At 36.9% G+C, this 18,160-nt stretch overlaps 1 protein-coding gene and 1 long non-coding RNA gene across 2 annotated transcripts in view; one reads left to right on the plus strand and one right to left on the minus strand.

The window, feature by feature from the left end:
• Positions 1–6,916: 6,916 nt before the first annotated feature.
• PKHD1 (PKHD1 ciliary IPT domain containing fibrocystin/polyductin) overlaps positions 6,917–18,160 on the minus strand; it is a 477,573-nt gene continuing 466,329 nt past the window's right edge. Inside the window, exon 66 of the mRNA XM_054492265.2 lies at positions 6,917–13,232. Within this exon, the coding sequence (XP_054348240.2) occupies positions 12,793–13,232 (440 nt within the window). The 3' untranslated portion in view covers positions 6,917–12,792. The remainder of the gene's footprint in view (positions 13,233–18,160) is intronic.
• LOC129038825 (uncharacterized) lies at positions 15,520–16,227 on the plus strand. Its single transcript, XR_008503235.2, has 2 exons — positions 15,520–15,576; positions 15,997–16,227. It is a non-coding gene; the product is annotated as an uncharacterized LOC129038825 (long non-coding RNA).

Genomic DNA, 18,160 nt, shown 5'->3' on the forward strand with positions numbered 1-18,160 from the left:
CTTTTTTTTTTTTTTGAGACGGAGTTTCGCTCTTGTTGCCCAGGCTGGAGGGCAATGGTGTGATCTTGGCTCACTGCAACCTCCACCTCCCAGGTTCAAACTATTTTCCTGCCTCAGCCTCCCAAGTAGCTGGGATTATAGGCACCCGCCACCACACTCAGTTAATTTTGTATTTTTAGTAGAGACAGGGTTTCTCCATGTTGGTCAGGCTGGTCTTGAACCTCAAGTGATCTGCCCACCTCAGCCTCCCAAAGTGCTGGGATTACAGACATGAGCCACCGTGCCCAGCAGCCTTGCTTTTATACTCTTTACGCATAGAATTTTTACACGTTCTCAAGCCAAGTACTCTAGTTTTAATTAATACATAAAAATACTAAGAAGAAAGAATAATTATGTAAATGAATGCAGCCACTATGGAGAACCGCATTGAGGTTCCTCAAAAAAACACAAATAGAACTCCATATGAGCCAGCAATCCCACTACTGCAAAAAGGAAAGGAAATCAGGAAGAGACATCTGGACCTCCATATTTATTGCAGCACAATTCACAATAGCCAAGTTATGGAATCAATCGAGGTGCCTAACAATAGATGAATGGATAAACAAATGTGGCGTATATACCATGGAATACTATTCAGCCAAAAAAAGAAGGAAATCATGTCATTTGTGGCAACATAAGTGGAACTGGAGGACATTATGTTAAGTGAAATAAGCCAGGAACAGAAATCTGAACACTGCAGGTTCTCACTCATATTTGGAAGCTTAAAAAAATGTTGATCTCATAAAAGTAGAAGAGAGGATAATAGAGTCTTGGAAGGGGGAAGAAAGGGATAGAGAAAGATTTGTCAAAGGATATAAAATTATAGCCAGATAGGAGGAATAAGTTCCAGTGTTCTCAGCACTGTAGAAGGAGTACAGCTAACAATAATATATAGTTTCAAATAGCTAGAAGTAGGACGGTGAATCTTCCCAACACAAAGAATTGAGAAATCTCTGAGACGATGGTAATTGCTAATTAACCTGATCTATTCACTATACATTGTACATATCCGAACCTCACTATATACTCCATAAATATATACAATTGTTATGTGTCAATTTAAAAAAAGAAAAACAAAAACCATGAATGTATATTGAGCTCTAAATAATAAAATGTGTGCTGAAATGTTTAGAAGTGACCTGTACCAGTGTCTGTAATTTACTTTAAAATGGATAAAACAATAAGCTGGACTGATAAATGGATAGAGGGATGGGTGAATGGATAGGTGTGAAATAAAGCTAATACAGAAAAATGTTAAAAAAAGAAAAATATATCTAGTTGAGCAATCAAGGATTATGGATTCCAAATACAATCATTCAAGTTAAAATGTCTACATTATAACCATATAAACTCTCTCCTTGTACAGAATCATGACTTTATTTCTAAATTCCAAACATGATGCTTTCTATCTCAGGGACGACTTCTGCTAGGTGAGAAATGATATAGCTCTTTTGGAAAGTGAATGCACTGTTTGGTCCAACACTTGTTTTACATTTTTGGATCTTAATTGTAGACATGCATCTAAACTGGGTTATGTCTTTTAACCAGACATTTGTTTATGAAATATCAGTCATGTTCTTTCAGCACATCCCTAAGTATCTGAAAAGCAAAACTCAGGTTCTTATATACTGACTACTTACAACCACATCATGAAGAATGTTTTTGTTTTTGTTTTTTGGTGACGTAGCAAATATATTTATAAGAAGAGTCTTACCTAATCACATGGGAACTACATTTGATATTTGCTAGTTTATAAAAGGAACAAAGAATAGAACAGTAGTTACAAAGCAATTTTAATTATTTTTTAAAAGTAGACTATGCAGGTATAGAAGTCTGATGCTAGAAGAGAAAGAAAAAAAACACTTATTTTCTTATGCAGTGAAACATAATTCTAAAGCCAGTATTCAAAGCTCTTTAAAACTTGATTAAAAAAAAAAAACTTAACCACAAGTCAAGAAAAAGGGAGAATAAGAATACCATTTCTGAAATAACAATAGTAATGTTTGAGTCCTTCCTCCCATCCCATTGGAGGTCTGAATTGTGTCTGCCAAGTTTGGAAAAATCAAGGAGAGTCCTTTCAGACACAGCTAAAACTTCATTTAACTTAAGACCATTTTATAAAAATATATAGTCTGTGATATTAATAATGTATTAATATATAAGGAATTACTATTTTAGTGTGACTCACCCTCATTTACATGGGATTTTTGGAGCTTTTTAGTTTACCAAGGAAAGTCCCATGTCCTCAGAAAACCCCCAGTCTCAGGCAAATCAAGACAAGTAGTCCAAATATAAATATATTTCTCCTGATAACATATCATTTCAAAAATGATTTTACCCACTTAAAATGAGCAAATTAAAAAATAGACTAGATAAATTATCTCCTTGTTAAACAAAGGCAGTATTTATGATTTTTATTTAAATGAGGTAGAATATAGATAGAGTATATATTTTAAGTCATAGTGGTATTGTAAATGTCAATCTAATTATTGGCTAAAATTTTAATTTATTTTTATTGCAATGTGAAATTAAAATGTACTTTTTTCTTTTTAAGTTAATCATATTTTTAAAGCTCCAAATTAGGATTTTCTCTATGCACAGACACCACTTATCAAAACCCCAGACAAGTCAGCAATTGTGCATATATTCACACCCAGAATAAAGCATTTATATTTCTAATGCTATTTCAAGGCCATGTATCAGATTTAAGATCTTTATTATCTCTGAGACAGGACAGCATGCAGACAAATGTCCTAATGGTCTAAGCTTTCAAAGAATGTTGGCATTTATTCTATGGATCTGCATCTCTGCACAGCGACCAGACAGGACTGAGCATGACACAGCTAAATACAATTCCATCTTCCCAGTCCCTTCTCTTTCCCCTTTGCCCCCAATTCCTCCTTCTTCTCTTTTCTGCTCCCTCATTCGAATGTTCATTTTGAAGATATGCTTTTCACCGGGATTAAAACAGGGTTTGCATTTAAAATTTTCATTTACCAAACAGAAAAATATTTTACTAGAAGGGAATGGTATTAAGGGGAAATGATTTTCCGTGTGCCCCGAGGCCTACCATAGAGAGAATTTGATTTGCTATGTTCGGCTAGAATCTGGATTGATACGCAGAGATGAGAGGGGGTGTTTAATAAAATTTACATTTCATTTTCTCACTTGACACCAGTCTCCTGTCACTCATGGAACTGATGGGAATGCTGCAAATAACTTTTGTCAGAATCTAGTTGGGGAAACAGACTGAGAAATGAGAAGACAGAAAGGGGGAAAGGGAAGAGAGAACCGTCTAGCTTGTTTTTGTCTTGTGGCTTCAGTGATGGAAATAGACCCACTGAATCTGGGGGACATGACAGTTGGTCACCTCCACACTGGAAGGACCAGATGCACCAGTGAAAAACCCAGGGAAGGCACCTAGGAGTGGACATGATCCAGCTATGCACAAGGGCAGTCGTGCTTGGAGGGGAATCTATGGATTGAAGGAGGGGTTTAAGCTTATGGACGACTAGAAGTTGTTTGTGTCAGCTGAAAAAGAGATCAGAAGACATACAAGCAAAGGCAAGAGGAGAGGATTAAACTCTTCTTTTTTCAGTGAAACCATAGTGTCTGTAATTTTACGCTTCATTCTAAACCAGAAATGTCTGTTTTCCACTTCTGTGTCACAAATTACCACAAACATAGTGACTTAAAACAACACCCATTTATTAGATCTTGGTCCTGTAGGTCAGAAGACTGGGCAGGCTCACCTGGATTTTGTTCTTAGGGTCTCATAAGGCTGTTATCTAGATGTTAGCTGGTCTGGGCTTTTATTGGGAGTCTCAGGAAGAATCAGCTTCCATGCTTATAAAGGTGGTTGGCGTAATTCATTTCCCAGTGGAGATAGGACTATAGTTCCCTTTCCACACTGGCTGTCTTCTGTGGGCCACTCTTAGTTCTGAGAGGCCACCTGCATCTCTTGCCACGTGGCCTGCTCCGTCTTCAAAGGAGCAAGGACACATGAAATCATTCCTAAGTTTGACATACCTCTGACTTCCTCTTCTGCCATCAGCCAGTAAACAAAAACTCTCTTCTTTTAAGACATTCCTGAGATGAGGTAAGGTCCACCAAAATAATTTTCCCACCTTAAGGTCAACTAATTAGTAAGCCTAATTTCATCTACAGTATCCCTTTGCTGTTTAATCATGGGTGGGACATCAGGTGGCTGAGACCACGGGATCACCTTAAAATTCTGCGTATCACATTGTCCTTCCTATGTGTGATCCATGAGTGCCAGCCCAGGGGAGGTAGAAGAGCATGTTGCTGTAGCTAGCATAGCTGGTGACTTCTGAGAAGCCCGAGATCCAGAAGGCTAGAAAGCGAGGCGTTTAATGCGGTTCCCCTAACGGTGGAATCTGTGAACCAAAAAGGGATGTGTGGTCACTATGAGTTCCAGATAGAATCCCATTTGGGGCCTGTTTTTTTTTGTTGAACCTTAGAAATAATAAGGATTATTTGTCAAAGGGAACTAAGATATTATTAAGCAAGGAAGGGCCTACAGAATCAGAAGATATTTGAGTTACATATTTGTAAATGTCTTAACCCGTGTCTTTCATAAGAACAAAATGAGACTCAAAAGTTAAAATTACTTTCTATTGACAAGAAAGTTAGTTATAATTACTTTCTATTGATGCCAACAATGGTGTGACATGTTTCTACATTCTAATTCAAAGTGTTTTTTCCTTCACTTGACTTGGTATAATAAACAAAGGAGGAATCTAACAACAACAACAAAAAAAAAAACAGCCCTTTGGGAGGCCGAGGTGGGCAGATCATGAAGTCAAGAGATTGAGACCATCCTGATCAACACGATGAAACCCTGTGTGTACTAAAAATATGAAAATTATCTGGGCGTGTTGGCATGCACCTGTAGTCCCAGCTACTTGGGAGGCTGAGGCAGGAGAATCACTTAAACACGGGAGGTGGAGGTTGCAGTGATCCGAGATCAGACCACTGCACTCCAGCCTGGCAACAGAGCAAGACTTGGTCAAAAAAAAAAAAAAAAAAAAAAAAAGCCTCTGCAAGGTCCAGAGGGCTCAGGGCTGTTTGGGCAGGCAGTTCAGCCTTGAGCATGCAATGGATGGTCTAAAAGGAGTGGGCATGGTGTGTAAGTGGGCACATCCACTTGACTTCATGGATTCCCTCTGTGTGTGAGAAATGTAGCTAGGGGTGGGGTGATATCAAAGTGGAGCCCTCTAGAGCACAGAATTTAGGACAGAAACTTCTATTCACTAGGTCTAAAGGTACAGTATCAGCTGCGGTGTCATATATGTCTGATGCAAGTTTCATTCAGCATATCAAGAAAAGAGGAAATTTAGAGACCATTTACTCCGTGATCTCCCAGTGTATAAATTGGACTAGGGAAGAAGCATTTAACCATGCCTTAAAAATATCAACAGAGTAGGATGCTGAAATATTCATAATACTTGCACTTCTTTCCAAGTAAGTAGAATTCTTTCCTAATACCTAATCTCTTCAGTTACAGTGGATATTCTTCCGTCTGGCCCAATCTGAATTGAAACCATGCCTACCATCTTTTTAATATAATTTCACATGTTTAAAATGGTTATTAATTATTCATTCAGCCGTTTATTTCCTGTACTCTATAGCAATTCATCACTGATGAATCCATGATCTGGGAATCAGTAACTCCTCTAGTCACACTTATATATTTCCTCCTATCTGAAAGGTTCTCTTCTCTATCTACTTATACCTTACCTATTATTTTAAGTCATATTTAAGTTTTCCTTCCCTATGAATACTTCTTTTCTTATTACAAATATTATTTCCCTCTTTTTGCAATTATTATTGCCTAGTATACAAGAAGGATGGGCAATAGAATTACTTGGAGAGAACTGAATCTGTAGAAAGAATTGCCCAAATGTTTAAATAAAATAACATAAAAAAGATAGTATGATTTTCTAATTATTCCTACACAGAAACAACTCACACTGGTTTCTGACACCTTTTCTAAAACACTAAAGTTAGAAAATACTCGAATGATGTTTTCAGAATTTTACAGAGTAAAGATTCCATGTATGAAGCCATTTTTATGACAAAGGGGCTAAGGAATAATATATCCCATGTAACTCACTTGAAAAAAATTACTAGAAGATGTACTTCAACATATTAAGATATAACTGTGATTAATGGGTCATAAATTGGTAAGCCATGATAATAAAAGATTATCTAGTAACACAAGAGTAAATTCAATATAAAGATACATCCAAATAGTTGTCATACATTTGGTTATAAAACAAAACGCAAACACTAAAATCATTTTTAAAAGAAAAAATACAAATATTAAAAGAATAACTTGAAATGGCTGTTAATATAATTTGTGGTTGATATTACCAATCTCACTATCCAATAAAAGAAATTGGACAGGTGAGACTGCATTGAGGCAGGAGTGTAAAATTATATTAAATTTAATGCATTAAAAAAATAAGATACCATTTCAAGCTTGCAAACCTTTAAAATATACACTTTCAAGAATATAGGGGAAAGCATATGCAATATTGATGATATGAAAAAATGTCTTAGTCATTTTGGGCCACTGTAACAATCTACCATAGACTGAGTGGCTTAAATAACAGACATTTATTTCTCACAGCTCTCGAGGCCGGAAAGCCCAAGATCGAGGTGCCAGCAGATTTGTGTCCTGGTGAGGGCCCTCTTCCTTATTCACAAACAGCCAGCTTCTCACTGTGTCCTCATATAGCAAAGAGAGAAAGAAAGAGAGAGATGAAGGAGACAGATGATGCATTGAAGTAGTTGGTAGAGTGAATGAAAACCAAGGAAGTAATAAAATGTGTGAACGAAAGTCTTTCAAACAAATTTGCTGGAGTGGAGGTAGAAAAATTGTAAAGAGATTCGAAGAAGCCTATTGAATCAAGGAATGTTTTCTTTTTCTTTCTTCCTTTCTTTTTTTTTTTTAATAGTGGGAGCTTTTTAACCATGTTGGATACTCACAGGAGTAAACCAATAGATTGGGAGAGATTAATGATCCTGGAAGGAGAGGATAATCGAAGCAGTGACATCCTTGAAAATACAAGAAAAATATATGGGTGGGAGAAACTCTTGATATTTGGTATTATCAGACTTATAGCCCAAATTTATAGCACTTCTAGAGTTCTCCAAACTACAGATAAGCACCTAGGATTACTTATTCATGCAACAATTTTTTAAAAATTTGGAGAATCTTATTTCTCAGGCCACATTCATTGTTTGCAAATTAAAGCCCACAGCCTCTTGACTTCAGCTTCTATTACAGGAGTCTGAATCTCTGGAACCTCCCTGATAAGTATACTGTGACAGCTGCTACCAAGAGTCAGACCTTTGTGTTCAGGGTTATACACACATGAATTGTTTAACGACAGGGATACACTCTGAGAAGTACATCATTAGGTGATTTCATCATTGTGCAAACATCATAGAGCATACTTAAACAAACCTAAACGGTGTAGCCTACTGTACACTGAGGCTACATGATATAGCCTATTGCTCCTAGTCTACAAACCTGTACAGCATGTTACTGAACCAAATACTATAGTCAATTGTAACACAATGGTATGTATTCATATATCTAAACATATCTAATCATAGAAAATATACAGGAAAAATATGGTATAATCTTATGTGACCACCATTGTATTGTGGTCCATTGTTGACCAAAATGTTATGCAGCACTGAATATCAATATCACATAGTATAGGCTTAGAATAAGCTCATGGAGCTGAACTGGAAGAAATACACAAGGTGGCGCTAACATGGGGGAGGGAGGCATGCTATTCGGTGGGCACGTCTCAGTGCTGTGGGTATTATGTTGACTTGGGGTACACATCTGCTTCCACAGGGTCTCCTCCATAAGAGTGTGATGAGAAGGAGACTGTTTTATATCTGGATTTTAGCAGTGATACTGAGGCCATAACCATACATGATTTATCCTTATAGGCCCTTCACCCAAATGGAACCCTTGGTGGCATGCCTTGTATAATAACCCAGGGACACTGTGGTAGTAAAGCAGATCCAGTAACAATCTAACCACTATTGTCCATAGCACCTTCTCTTCCTCACCTATAGACTTCCCTTACTTTTCCTTTCATTCCTCCCTGGCCTCTTTTCTCAGTCCGTTCATCTTCCACTCAGACTCTTTTTCTTCTCCTTTGCATCTATTTTAGTTTTTCAAGGACTAACAGCATTTTCTATAAGCATTTCTGCAAGGACTAAGAGCATTTTCTGTAAGCATGTCCTACCCCTGGCTGAGATCTAAAGAGACTGCCAATCTCTGGTCAATCATAACTTGGAGAAGATATTTTTAAATTTATTTTAATAGTAAATGTATTTATAAAAGTATTGAAATACAAAAGGATATAAGATTCGAAGTGCAAATCAACCCATAATTTCTACTCCATTCCCCAGAGGTACCTATTACTTACAAAATTATCTTGACTATCTTTTCATAATTGTTCTATGTATAAGCAAACTATAGTAAAAGCATACTATACAGATGGTTTTGCTATTTGCTTTTTTTTTTAATTAACAGCATAACTTGAATAATTTTCTACATGAGTCATTCTACTAAATGACATACCATTAACTTGAGGAAATGTTAAAAGAAAAAAATATAGTCCAAACAATTTTTGTAATTTGCCTTGGACCCTAACAAAGTTATGGCAACTGACTTTTTTATTTATAAAATGGAGAGAAGAGTGGGTATTTCCTTCGCCCTGTTATAGCTACTAATTTTGAAATAAAATGTAAAGTGATAATAAATAAGATTATCTTGAGACTGATAAGAGATAATGTATGGACAATTAATTATTTGAATCCCTTAAAATCTAGAAAGTCTTAAAAATGCATTAAATAAATTTTCTAAATTGTTCCGAGCAAAGAAATCACAAAATAAAAAAAAACAAATGCTAGAAGAATATTTGTAAACATTCAAATCTCTGTATTCTGCCACTTAATCCACATTTAAGTTTGCAGAAATGTTTTATTTCTTTTTAAAAATTACCTTGTAGAAATGTGACTTTTCTCTCAAATATATCTGTAATTAGTCAAAGTGCTATAGTGTATGTTGAAATCAACAGTTCTATACTCAATAGTATTTAATTCCTTGTGCTTATAGTTTTTTCAAAATTGACATAGACTATAAGTTCTGAGAGCAAAATATGGAATGCATGAATTTGAAATGACAGAATTAATTAAAATTCTTTACTGTTATTGACACGTACAATTTTATAGAAGCTTGGTTGAATAATATTTGCATACGATTTACATTTGATTTCCTCATACTCATTTTTGCATATAGTTTGCATGCATTTCAATGTATAGTAATTTCATATATTTGGAGTAAGACTGATAGATGGAAGGGAGTCATTCAACTAAATTGTTGAAAGGGGTGGGCCCTGAGAGAGCTCAACTGTTCTTGGTCCTTGGTGGCCTCATTGGGCAGTAACAAGGGCAAGTCTATTGAAGGGCAAGTCCACCTTGATCAGATAAGCTGAGTCTCTCACTCTGGAAGAGACTTGAAGTTCTGTTGGTCAGGTACTTTCCCTGAACACAGTCCCTGCCCCCCAAAAATGTCCCCCTCCCCAAACAAAAAGCATGGAGAGATGGTCAAAACAACTGTAGCTCCATATATACTTCTTTCTCAATTTTGACATCTATAAATATTTATAGACGTTCTTTATTTGACAAATAAAAATTGTATATATTTGTCATGTACAACTTGATAGTTTGAAATATGTATACATTGTGGAATGGATCACTTGAACTAATTAACATAGGTATCACCTCACATACTAGCATTTTTTGTGGTGAGAACACTTAAAATGTACTTTCAAACACTTTTGAACTCTCTAGAATTTTAGCTTGTCCAATCTCTTGAGAGAAATGAGTCTATCAATACAGAAAATCACCAATGGGAGGCAAGAAGAGATTCTTTGAACTAACACAGGAATAAAGCACATCTCAATATTTATTTAGATAAAGGGTGTAGATTGTCACTGCTGGGAAATATTTGCTGGGTTACCCATGTTAACGATCTGCATAAATTTAGAGTTGGCCTACAATGGTGCTCAAATTGGCTCATCTCCAGACATGAATGAATATAGAGCTGCTCTCTTTGCTTTCGGTGTTTCCCCAATTCTCTCATTTTTTTTTTTTTTTTTTAGGAGAAAGAGGAGTAACTTAACTATGGGTTGAGGGATTTTAGCTAGATGCCAAAATTCCATGCCACATGCTAGAGCCTGGCAAGTTACTGAAGATGTTTATAGCTGCTATTTAGGCCCAAAGAGTCAATTCTGGCCTCAGGGATCACAGGCTTTTCTGGGATGGAATTAGTAAGATAATTATGGTTATTCCTACACAGAGGGATAGGATAAAACATGCCTCCCAGAAAGATTCGTCTTGTGACACATAGAGGATAAATAAGAAGATAATAAAAATTGGGAGAAGGGTAAAGAAGGGGCAGAAATAACAGAGCTGGCAGCTAACTCTTTGCGAAGGGTGAAATAGAATGAAGAGTCATGACTGACTTCTAGATTTCTGGTCTGAGTGCAGTGATGTCATTCATTGAGTTGGAAAAAAACACAAGGAGAAGTAGGTTTTTGGGCTGTGTTAACTTCATAGTAGCTATAGGATAACCTACTGGATATTCTCACTGGCAGCTAAATGCATGGTGTAGAGCTCAGGAAAAATACCTGTGGAAAAAAACTTAAAAAGTGGTGAAAGAATCCGCGGAAATGAAAGAAAGAATGTGCAGGTAAACTGAGGCAGGGCAAGGACTAAGACTGCTACCATTTTATAAACCTCAAAAGCCTTCACTTCTGAAATGTTTTTTTCCAAAAAGCTTACAGCTCTTTGAGGATCCAATGAGTGTACTAAAGTAGAGATTGCAAAGGCAAATGACTTCAAGACCGAGAATCTACAAAAAAAGATAAATAACTGGTTATAACAGGGACTAATTAAACTAGGGAAGGCATGTTCTGCCTAAGTCATTCGAGTTATTTTCTTTGTTCTTTGTTTTTAATTCTGTTGGTGCCCAAGCAAAATACATCATCTACGAAGAGGACTTACTCAGCAGGCAGCCAGCTTGTGCCTCCAGAGTAAATGTCTATAAACCAACTTTTTGCAAATCATTCCCTGAACACAGATAGCCTGGATTGAAATCTCTTGGGGAGCACTGACCTTAACATCTACTTATATTTTCTTCCAAATCCAACACAGTGACCACAGAGAAGGCTAACTACCTCCTTTTAGGGACAGCCTGAAGATCTGCAATACTCACCAGATGCCTAAAGCAGAGGTTAAAACATTTCTGCCAATTCATAGTAGGGTGAGACACACCTCCCCCTTGATGCCCTGCAGACATAACAGCTTTCTGCCAGTACTTCTCACAGAACAAATTCAGGGCATCATTATTCAGGATTCAGCAATGAAAGAGTGTGTTTCCTTTCTCTGTTCCAACTCAACCACACAACAACCCCTTAACGTTGTAGAGATTGGAAAATCCTGGTTTTCAGGATTTTCAGGAAAATCTGAGAGCAATCTCTTTTTGGAAGCTCTCCACATTCCTGCGATCTTTTCTTTACATGCTTGGAGCATAAGGCCTTCTGGATCCAGAGCCAAGGACACAGTCAGGCTGTTTAAAGTATTCTTCAGTTTGAAAAGAAATGGGCCCCGTACAAATGTGTGAATTTGGTGAAATTGCCTTTAACAACCTTACCAAATGTATCAATACCAGGTGAGCCTTTGTTCTGATCTCCATTTAAACCCCCTGCACAGCCTAGAGCAGTTGCACATGACAATATCTCCTCTCCTTCGTATCACAGCTTTATGCACCATCTTCTCCAAAAAGCAGCTTTTTGATAAAGGACTTGGCCACTTGGCTTTCTCTGATCTCCCAATGTAGTTCTTTTCCAGTTGTAAATGTGACCCAGCTACTAACAGAAAGAATCACTGAAAAATACAGCAGTGGTCATACAAAATTTCCTTTCCCAAATTTGGCATTTTTACATCTTTTTCCTTAACTAAACTCTCAGCAAAGCCCATGAGAATATCAATTTTCATGTGTAAATCCTCATGAAGTGCAAATTTGATATGCTCACACTACTGTAGGCTCTCAATAATGATTGAATTTAAACCATGAAATAAAATCCACTTGTAAAAAGCCAGGAAGTTGCCTTGTGGTTGGAAGGTAAGCTCTGACAGATCAGGGAGCAGGGTGTTGAACTGTCCCTTCAAATGTTACTACAGGATAAAGAAATGCTTTTCTGTAACAGTGTGGAATTAAACTGTAACTGACCAGACCTTTTCATGATCCCTTCTATAAGACAAGCTCAAAGCACTGTGGGTGGTCAATCCAGAGAATGCTTAATAATAACCCCTGCTGGTATAAGTCAGTATTACACCATTACCAAGTTGTTGAAATCAGGCTTAAGTTAAAAACTGGTAAATAATTAACAAGTGCCATCATTTGCCTAGCATTGAACTAGGATCGTGATAGCTGCAAAATATGCATCAGACATTTTTCAGTCTGTAAGCATTTATATGACTGTTTTCCATTTTAAAGTTGAAAAAGGGATTCAGAGTCCACATTCTCTCTTCTTAGTTGTCCCAGCAGGACAGTCCTCACTTCCCCTGCTTATTATCCAGAAATATTTGGAACAGTCTGCCTTTCAGGCCAAATGCCCGCAACTTCCCTGATTACAGTTGCTCCTGAATAGTTTCTGGGTGTACTGAATGAAGGCAGAATGCCTCAGTGGCCCCGCAGGAGGCTTTCTTCTCTTGGGAAAGCCCCAAGCTGCCACTTTGCTTACTCAGCCGACTTTGCCCCGGCAACTGCTGCCTCTCTTGTCTGAAGTCTGGGCATAGCAGCAGCAGCTGATCTTGGCCTGCCAGCTGGTATCTGAGCAACTGCTCTTGGCCCTCCTTCCAGTTCCCAGTCTCTTGCAGGTACATCTGCTGAGCAGGAGCACCTGGAGCACAGATGTGCCCATGGGATGTGATGCCGGTAGTACCAGGAGCAGGGACAGCAGCCTCTTCCTCTCGGACAATGTGGCGGCTAACTTTCCTTCTGGACACTCCATTCATCAACTGGTGGGGGCACTGGTTCACCTTGCCCAGCATGACCCTCATTCTCATATCTGGGGAGAAAAGAAATAGAAGAAATGGATTTAGTTTTCAACCAGTTAATTACACATTTTGCATAGTTAGCATTTCTGATAAGATATTATCAAATCAAAGATTGAATTTCATCAGCTCTTTGATTTCCAAATATCTTTTATCAGACACTCTAAATATGTAATAAAAAATTGGTAATACTTCTTCCTCAAAAAACACTTACATGATGTTGATAATTGAATGAGGATTTTTCATTGTAAGCGCTAGGCTTCAATGCAAAAGCCAGACCATGGTCAGGCCTTACCAGGGGCCAACTCACACCTGTGTTAAGAGATATGAACTATAAAAACCAGTCCTATCTAATACTTAGGCTTTTATGCCAAGTTCACAATTTAAATATCTTTGGTTTTATAAAAACATGAATATAAATATTTGTAGAAATAATCACGTAAACATCTATGTATATGAGTGTGTACATGTATGGTTGCATAACAGTAGAAGGAGAGATGGCACATTACGCTCAAGTCACAAAATTAGGCCCAAGTTCCCCTTCTCCTGCTATCTGGCTTCATGACTTTTATCCTTTCAGCCTCTCTGGGCTTTAGTTGCATAATTTTAATTTATTCTCAGGTGCTACTTCAAAATTTACTAAAATATATTTATTTTAGCAATGTTGTTTTAATTGATTTCCTCTTTGACGTTTTCTTTGTCTTTTATTTTTCTGTTAAACAGACCTAAACATCAACTCAGAAGAGTACAATATACATAAACAGATGATCTAGGCACCATATAATACTGTGTAAAGATAAAGACTGCAATGGAAAGTTAAGAATGTTCAGTGGGATACATGCATGGGAGTACACCAGGCATGCAAAGGTCACTATTCATATGCCTTACAGTGAGAAAAAGGTTGAACTTGTCCTAAACCCTGGGGGGGTAGGTGGTAATACTGTCATCTACTTTTACTACATTTACTGTCCCTGCTTTTCTCACGTCTCACCACCAAATACATTAACCACGCATTTGTATGTATTGAAGATGCTTAACTTATTAAGCTTTTTGTTATTTTTTTCCTGAGTTCATTGAGAGCTGTCTTGGTTTGTGTTAGGAGATAGTAATCCTGTCTGATTCATACTATAAGAGACAGTATCGGGATAAAGAATACCAATTTCCCACTTCAATTTAATCTGGAAAATGAAGTAAGGATGAGAGAAAGTAATAAGATTATATACATATATATATAAATCTATGTATATAATGCTTTAGATTTAGAGCAGTAAAATAAGAAAATCATGTTGTTCCTATTATTTCCATGACACATCTATTAATATTATGATAAGCCCATGTTATTCATATTTTCTGTCTCCTGTTCCACAGTCCACTTGTCCAGCATGTATCTTCTACAGCCATCAAACTGTGGGATGATTCTCTTGCTTAGAGCTATAAGAACTTTCAGGTTACCCTAGTTTTCCTATGGGACCTGCAGCTCCTTCCAGAAGTGTTTCTTCACAGCTCAAACTACATTGATTTATGCCTCAATACTTGTCTGGAGTTTCTCATTTGACCTGCACAGTTGCTTCTATTATTGGTCACCTTTCCTTATGTGACAGTCTCATCTTCCTCTTAGGAATCTGAGTTCCTTCAAGGAAGAAATGTTTGTGTGCCGTCAGCCTTGCTCCCTCATTATGCCCAGTCCTCTGCCAAGCACTGAGCTGGGCATCATCTCCATAATTACTGCTCCCACCAGGTGGAAAAGACATAGTTTATCAGGATCAGCAAATAACCAAAGAACAAGAATAATAAATTATCAGGTAGAAGCAAACTTTAAAAAGACAAAAAAGGCTTTGAATTTTAATCCCTTGGTAAAACCAATAGTGCTTCATATAAGAGGAATCAAACACTGCAAGTCGCCTATTTTCAATCCATTGAAGATACTGTTATCTTGTTTTTGAGAGACCTTCATTGGAAATCTTTTCCCCCTTGTTCTTTAAGTCCGCATCTATTCATGAAAGACTAACACAAGCATAGCTTTCCTTTGCAGACCCCAAAACATTTAAAAATCTCCCATGAATTATTTACATGGCAGCTCCAATCAGCAACATACCTGACAGACTCCCCAGCCGAAATGAAAGTTCACTGTGTAAAGGTGCCCAGAGAGGCTGGCCGCCTCCTACTGTGAGGTTATAGACAGAACTAAGTCAGCACACATTATGTGTCAGCGCCAACATCAGAAGGAATCAAATCCTTTGATCTCGGACCTCCACAGGAAGCTTAGATCTCAGACAAATTAGATAAAAAATGAATTTATAGCAGATACATGTCCTAAGGCATTCAGCTGAATGTTTGGGTTTTAGGGAAGGAAGGATAGTGAGTATCAAAACATATGAATTGGCATGCCTCCTTTCCACCTCTGCCTTGTTGATGAGTCCCCATTAAAATGAAAAGATGGGATTTTAAACTGTTCCTCCATGCCTCTTAGAATCCCAATGGTGGATTTGATCAAGTTTTAGGGAAAACAGGATACAATATGGGGAACCTATATCTCTTCTCTATGGAAAGGAAGACTCACTGGTTTTGGGTTCTTTCGGGTCCACCCGCAGTCAGCTACAGCTTTTCCAGCTATCCTTAGCCTCTTCCGACTTCCAAAACTTTCTTGCACTGTGCCTGTGACTTTTAAAATTTGTGTGGGTACTAGTCACTGGCTTCTTTTGCAATAAGAATATTAACAATGAATCTCCCCTCTCTCTCTCTACCTCCCCCTACCCTGTTCATATTTTTTGAGCCTAGTTCCATGTGCAAAATTCAGTGTTGGATGATCTGGATTCAGTACAGAAAGCCAAATATAATTGCCTGGACCTTTGAGCCTAAACAGGATCTGAAGCAGAGGGATGAACAACAGATCAACCAACAACAAGAATCAACCATCTTGGTTTCTCATTTGTCAATAATGGGCAATAGTCCTGCCCACATATCAGGGAATGTATATGCCATAATTAAATACTAATGCTTCTGTCTTCTCTAGAGAATTTGTTCCTTTATGTGAAAAAAAATTATTTCTTTTTAATAAGCAATGCATGACAAATGAGGAGGCATAAAAATTAGAGAAAAATAAAAAGGAAAATGTCTGTAGTTGCACATTATATCATAAGTGATCTGCATTTTATTGTTTTTGTGATACTCTAGAAATGGATGTGTTTTAGTAAACCTAATTTAACTCATTAATCCATCTGGAATTTCCTTTGTAACATTTTATAAAATGTGAATCTAGACTGATAAATGTTCTAAATAATCAAATTTGCTAAACCTTTTATAAACTGTTTTCCTTTATATTTACTTTTATTTTCTCGTTTATTATATATTTCATTTCTGTATCTATTACCTATATATGATATCTATATATACCTAATTGGGTCTATTTCCACTAATGTGCCCATATATTCTTGTAACAGAATCACATTATCTTAAGAATAGTGACATAAATATTATTTCCCTGATAGGGCTACCCATTTCCACTATCATAAAATCTATTTATTTTAGAAAATTGGCTCTGTATCATTAGCCTATATTTTCTGATGAACTTTGGAATCCATCTTATGCTATTCAACATTGCAAAGAATGATTGGAATTGCATTAATCTCATTTATTTGAGAAAAACTGAGGCATTTGCGATAATAGTCAATCTAATTAGAAACATACTATAATTCCCTATGTATTCAAGTCTTCTCTTTATACTATTTAATAAATTACAGTTTATTTTTATATAGTTCAACATAACACTGGTTAAGACTTTTTTCAGGGCAGTATATCCTTTGGTCTCTATTGCACATTTCTTTATTTTTTTTCTAAATATATACCATTGACCTATACAATTTTTTGGACTGACATTATATTTGAGTGAGTTATTCAAAATATTTATAAATCGTGGTAGTTAATGGTTGAATCTTTTAAGTTATTCTTAAAAAAGTATATCATCTGCAAACAACTTCCATCATTGTCCTCTTAATTTGTTGTATTTTTATTTATCTTTTTTTTTTTTTTTTTTTTGAGATGGAGTCTCGCTCTGTCACCCAGGCTGGAATGCAGTGGCATGATCTTGGCTCACTGCCCCCTCCACCTCCTGGGTTCAAGCAATTCTCCAGTCTCAGCCTCCCAAGTAGCTGTGACTACAGGCATGTGCCACCACACCCAGCTAATTTTTTTTGTATTTTTAGTAGAGACGGGGTTTCACCACATTGGCTAGGCTGGTATCAAACTCCTGACTTCAGGTGATCTGCCCACTTCGGCCTCCCAAAGTGCTGGGATTACAGGTGTGAGCCACCACACCTGGCCAATTTGTTTTATATATGCTGTGTTTCTTAGGATTCCAAAATATATGTTATAAAATTATGGTAAGAATGACTTATGTGCTTTCCTCATTTGAATATGAATTCCTCTAATATTCCATTGTTAATTATGATATTGGATCTTGATTGAAAATAGAATTGGAACTCTTCATTCTTTTTTAATTTTTTTTTAAGAGACTAGGGTTTTATTATGTTGCCCAGGTTGGAGTGCAGTGGATATTTTCATAGCTCACTGCAGCCTCAAACTCTTAGGCTCATGCAATCCTTCCACCTCAGCCTCCTGAATAGTTGGAAATACAGGTGCATACCACCATACCAGGCTCTTCATCTTATTCAGTGGGCATGCTGTTATTCCTGATTATTTTTTAAAGTTGTCTTGTGGGACAACTACTATATTTTATCCATGTTTTAAAATAGAAAATGTTCATTTTTTATTATATGACATGGACACGTTATTTATTAATAATTTCCAAACATAGTTTTGCTTTCCTGAGAACTTGAGACAATTTCTAGTTCTCAGCTCCTTTGCTTCCAGATGAAGCTATCTCTGTCCTTCCCTATCCCTGTCATTCTTATGAAGCTAAAGCAGCCAGCAGAAAACTGTTAGG

This window comes from Pongo pygmaeus, chromosome 5 (genome assembly GCF_028885625.2).
Source record: "Pongo pygmaeus isolate AG05252 chromosome 5, NHGRI_mPonPyg2-v2.0_pri, whole genome shotgun sequence".
Classification (NCBI taxonomy): Eukaryota; Metazoa; Chordata; class Mammalia; order Primates; family Hominidae; genus Pongo; species Pongo pygmaeus.